The sequence below is a fragment of the Acomys minous genome (genome assembly GCF_964271855.1).
Source record: "Acomys minous genome assembly, chromosome: 7".
Taxonomy (NCBI): domain Eukaryota; kingdom Metazoa; phylum Chordata; class Mammalia; order Rodentia; family Muridae; genus Acomys; species Acomys minous.
In genome coordinates this window covers 96,047,684-96,053,683 of record NC_140488.1, presented here as the reverse complement: position 1 = coordinate 96,053,683, position 6,000 = coordinate 96,047,684, and the positions used below count along the sequence as shown (strand labels likewise).

General features: G+C 37.5%; 1 protein-coding gene across 1 annotated transcript in view; it reads right to left on the bottom strand.

Moving 5' to 3' along the window:
• Positions 1–310: 310 nt before the first annotated feature.
• The window catches only part of CLTRN (collectrin, amino acid transport regulator), a 30,570-nt gene continuing 24,880 nt past the window's right edge, over positions 311–6,000 (bottom strand). The window contains exon 6 of the mRNA XM_084788988.1: positions 311–980. Coding sequence (XP_084645114.1) covers positions 824–980 — 157 coding nt within the window. The 3' untranslated portion in view covers positions 311–823. The remainder of the gene's footprint in view (positions 981–6,000) is intronic.

Below are 6,000 nucleotides of genomic sequence, written 5' to 3'. Positions count from 1 at the left end.
ACAAATAAAGCCAGGCGGTAGTGGTACACACCTTTAATCCCAACACTCAGGAAGCAGAGGCAGGCAGATCTCTGTGGGTTCGAGGCCAGCCTGGTCTACAAAGTGAGTTCCAGGGCAGCCAAAGCTGTTACACAGAGGAAGCCCTATCTTCAAAACAAAACAAGCAAACAAAAAACAAAAAGAAGATGTACACAATAAAACTAACATACATTTCCATGCTGTAGATCAAATTAAATATAATTAATAAAGTTACACTCACTATGTTCCAGTGTGAAAATGTCTCAAACCACAGTCAGCCACACAATCAAAATGAGATGATCAGTACTTTATTAAGTTAGAATATATGGGACTAATTAAAATTGCAAACAATCAACTACAAATAGATCTGCTTGCCCTACTAAAGACTGGTATACAGAAAATATACAAGCAACTGTTGGTGTGAGAACAGAATAAAATTCCATTGTCATTTTCATTTATCTCATGTTTACTTTTCCTCACTTCATCATATACAGAGTAATATAAACAATTTTCAAAAGAGACCATTTTTCATTTATTTCTATACCATGCTATAGCTATCCTCCACTTAGTGAAAATTTTCCCCTTAGGTCTTTAAAGTATGAAATATATTAATAGCTCTGACTATTTCTAGAAATGCTCAAATCAGTAACTACAAAACACATGACTACATTTACACATTCATATCAGAAAAAAAATCTAGATTATTTTGCCTTATGATTTCATTGGTCTTTGTCTATCACATTCAAGCATGTTGTAAATTTCTTACAAAAAAAATTAAATGGTAAAACCAAAGTGGCTGTCACTCTCAGAGAGGAGTGAGGCGCTCATCCTCTCTCAGGAAGCCATCATTAGTGTGCCCTCCCTTTGTGTCCAAGGGATCACAGGGGATGCCATTTTCAATTGTGATTATGTTTTCACACTTGTCTTCTGCTTCTTCCACTCCAGGATGTCCTTTGTTGTTCCTAAAAGAACAACAACAACAAAAAAAAAAAAGAGTGAAATCTAAGATGAGAAAGTTTTAGCTGAATATAATTTTGTTTACAAACATGGAGAACAGAAAGGGCCATAGGAAATTGAGAACACTGAGAAAATTGAGAGTATGTAATTTTAAGTACCATAACAGTAGATGGGGTAAAAAAAAATACTACCAAGATAAAGATTCCACATTGATGATATATACATAACAATTAGAACAAGTAGCCGATTTTGAAACACTAGAATAAATGTATAGGAAAAGATATATTAATATAGTACACACATATCAATTCATTTGCATATACCTTCATACAGACAAGTTGCATAACTAAATGCAACATGAAGAAATTTATGGTGCACTGGCAAGTTTTAAAAAATTAGCTCAGCCATGCAGTGGTGGCACACACCTTTAATCCCAGCACTTGAGAGGCAGAGGCAGGTGGATCTTTATGAGTTCAAGGCCTGCCTAATGCACAGAGCTGGTTTCTGGATAGCCAAGGCTACATAAAGAAACCATGTCTTGTTAAAAATAATAGAAAATAGAAAATTAGCTCTAAGCAAATTTTGTAACAAATGGAATTTCAAAAGATAATGAATTCGCCTCATGGAATTTGACAAAGTAATGTCCCACAAATACTGAGTGAAACTCAAGTTAATAAAATATCAAAAGGCCAATTCAGCTGACTTTGAAGGAAAGCATTGCTACAAACTGACTGCCTTTATTCATTACCAAGAAGTTGTATTCATTGGTAAATCAGGGTCGGGAACTCATAAAACACTTTGCTAATTACATTATCGCTCACAGCTGCAACTCTGACTCATTCCAATTCTACAGGCCAGAGCTAAGAGTTGGATGTTCTGAAGTCCTGACCTCCTGTAGACCTTGCTATTCCAATTCAGATTCTTAACGTTTCCTCAGAGTATAGAAAGCTGTAACACTGGGGCCTTGAGATATCATGAGGGACTCCGCACAATGGTGGGAGTAACTCAGGTGAGTCTCGGACAAATGAGGAGGTGGTGAGGATTCCTGGACGGTGATCAAGACAGGATTTACTGAAAAGTCCTACAGGAGAGTCAACTTCCATGTGCTTTAAGGAATATTAGGTACACAAAAGGGGAAAGAAGAGAACGGCCTTCTTTCCAGAAGAATTCTAGCCAATAAAGAAAGGGTAAAGGAAAGTCACCACCGCTATAATAATAATTCTGTTAAGGCTCTTCAATGGAGACTAAACAGTTGAGTGATGATTGAAATATGAATGAAATAGGATTTACACATATCTCCATATCAAATGTATGAGGAAATATATGAGGAACAAAAGACACTTGGATTTTGGCAAAGGTTAAGTCTGTCGAACACTACCCATATTTAAACAAACTGTCAAGTGCTTTCAGATGAACCTTTAGAAGATACCAAATATTGGGATTTTTCTGTATTATTGCCCCTTCTAAATTTCTCCATCTGAAACTCATTATCAAAAAATGCAAATTTAAGATATTTCTTATTTTAAAAAACTGTTCTGACCAGGACCACAGTGGTGCACACTTTTGATCCCAGTGCTCAGGAAGCAGGGGCAGGCAGATCTCTGAGTTTGAGGCCAGCTTGGTCTACAGAGTGAGCTCCAGGACAGCCAGGGCAACATAGTGAAAGCCTGTCTCAAAACAAAACAAAAACCTGTCCTGGATTCACTCAAAGGTAGGCACATTCAACTCAGGAAGATAAATATTTCAATGAATGTAGAGCAGAGGCTGGGGGGGTAGATAACAAATGAATGGATGGATGACTGAACAAACAAGTGGATGAATAGATGTATAAACTAACACTGTAGGCAAAGTTACTCAACCATTAGTTCAATGTAGATGCTGAGTGGAATCTATCATAAATAGAAGCAATGAAGGGCAGTAAGAAGAGAAGAAAAGAGAGGGAAGGAGGTGGGACATATATACATATGAAATTTCATGGATGTCTTGCATTTTCTTTTAATGGGTAAAGAAAAATACTCATAGTCCTACCTTAGGAATTTGGAGTTAATATCATTTTTCTAGTTTTTGCCATTGACTTATTAAATAATTTTAAATAGTTGAAATTTATAATGAAAAATAAAGTCAAATCCCAATTCTGAAGATTCCAATGTCATCATCTGACAGTACTTTGCCATCGTATGTGCCATTATAAAATGGCACAGTAATCCTCTAGGCAATCACTAAATAGGAGTCAATGGATTTTAAACATTAACTAAAAAATTTTGGCTTAGTGCAAGGCTGAAAGTTTGTCACTGTCTTCATAGACAGGCTGTTGTGTCTCATCCTTAGGGTGAAAGACTGGCCAATTCCAAGTCTCAAAAATCAGCACAGACTGGGGTACATAAGACCTTAATATGATAAAGGATCCTCCCACCAGATTATTTCACTTATTGAAACGTCTAAAACACTTTAACACTGTGGACAGGGGTGTCATCATTTTCTATGTCCTCCAAAAAGTAAAACTATACTATATAACTAAGTCTATGGTAGTGTATCACATCACCTCCTTGTTAATAACTATGACTTGAGTTGGAAGGCAGTCCTTCACCTAAAAGGAAGGATTCAACAAAAGGGAAAAATTCCAGCTTAGACTATCCTCCTTCTCTTCATTTATAATGTTCTATAAAAAAAAAAAAAGAGAGTCATTTTTCATAAGAATGAGATTCTATTGGGAACTGTAAATTTATTAATGATCCTCAAAAACTGTGTACTTGGACCAGCAAGATGTCTTAGTAAATAAAAGCACTTGCTCTGCACATCTAATAACCTGAGTGTGATTTCCTGGAACACATGCTAGAAGAAGAAGATTAACTCCCGAAGGTTGAACTCTGACCTACACACACACACACACACATACACACACACACACACACACTACACACACACACACCACAAATAATAAATAAAATGTTGTTAGTATAAATCTCCCCTAAAATCATTCTTTGGCCTTGGAATGAATAACAACTTTCTGTAACATTAGATATTAAACAGTTTACTCTGAATTATATGTCAGTGCATATAGCAGAAACCTTTTGGGGCATGCTGGTTCACATCACTAAATCTCAGCACTCAAGAGGCAGAGACAGATGATAAGTGTGAATTCAAGGCCAGCATGGACTACTTAGTGAGGTTGAGGCCAGCCTGGGCCACATAGTAAGACTTTGTCTCAAAATAAATTCTTGGTGGATTTTTGTAATGTGGTAAAAATACCAGAATACACACACAGTAGGGTATACTTACATACATATACACATTATTATCTGTGATATATGCATATTTATATAAACATACTGAAATATTAACACAAGGCTAGCCCAAGAAACAATGGCTAGTGTCTACTGGCCAGTTTCCTTTGTAAAACATAGTTTTGTGTGGTTAGAAGAATAGTGACAGAGAGCTGAACATATGCAGATTAATGCAAGGAATCTGGCCTCCCCTGCTCCAACCATAAAGGAAGCAGAAATTTTCAGGAATCACAGTGAACAGGGAATAAACCAAAGAAAAATACAAACAATACAAAATGAGTTTCCTTTCTCTCAAAGAAGGATTGTTTCCCAACCAGAAAGAACCAGGGGGAAATCCTTCTGGAAACCTTTCAAACTGCGCTGTACTGGAGACAAATGAGGTCCATGGTGTTTAGTGTGACCTTGGGCCCAGTTAGTCGTTCAGAGTCTTGGTGCTCCTGAGCTTCACAAACTGCGCTGTCAGGAACTTGCTACTTGGTAGAGACGATAAGCAGCTCAAAGGTTACCTAGCAACTTTATAGCACTCTGGCACATTTCATAGCGTGTGCCGTAATAAACTGATCCAGTGCCCGTGGGTTGCTCTTACTAAGGATAATAAAACTTAACTGTCTACCTGGATCATTCTGATTTGATGTTCTGCTAAAAACATGAGTTCTTTGTCCTGAAAAACAGAACTGAATGTCAATGATTTCCACTGCCCCTGCACTAGCAGGTGATGATCTTTGACAGGTATGAGAAAGAGAATATGATGAAACTACCTCCTAGGAGCTTTGAGAGTGGTTATCCCCTCCCCTAAATTCAGAGAGAAGGGGGTCAAAAAAGAGGACACAAGGAGGCCCTCAAAGACCAGAAGATGCTCTGTTCTGAGATAAAGAAGTAATCATTAAAAGTGGAAAGGGCGTTCATGTCTCTCTTCAAACACAGAGGTCTCAAGAATAGCTAGGAACACAATGAAAGACAGACGAAAGACATCTTTCCAACAGAGCAGAACTAGTTGGCAATTGGCAAAGTCCTAATGAACCACCTAAATCATTCCCAAGGGAAATATCATTATTGCTGGAATGATTTATTGCAGTATGATGGAGTCAACCGGCTTTGGGATTAAGCTTCTCTGGCAAATTTCTGACCATGTGACATAGTGAGCAAGTTCTTTAACATTGGTCAATAATAGGAATAATAACGGTGATAAGGATCTCCTCCATGGCATGAGTCACGCTAGACACACTCTATGAGTGATCTTATTTAATTCTCACAATGTAGTACAGATTTTTCTTGTTATTCTCATTTTCAGGACGGTGAAAGCTGAGTTTCACATATATGTAGTGACTTTTCTTTCAGAATGGAACACGGCTCATGAAAGGAGCTGGCCTGGAGCTCTATTTTAGACACACCAGACTCTACCTAAAACACACTGATTTTATACTGCATTGAATGTTTTATTTCTTTATTGCCCATTCATTCTGTGATAGGAGCTTTCATACAGATCACAGAAGACACAAGCACAGATAACACAGATGGGCCCTGCCTACAAGACTATCATACTCTTGCTCTTAGTAATGCAGCAAGGCCGAGGACTTAAGACATAGAAGCTTAGCTAATGGTCACACCTAAGCAGAGTCATTACTAAATTTGCCTGGTTTGTTCCTAATTATTCTTCTTTTCCTGTAAGGTTAGTAGCGAATCCAAGTGTATTTGGATTTCTATAAGCCCTCGCTCTTGTACAAAGCTGTAATTCTTTCCA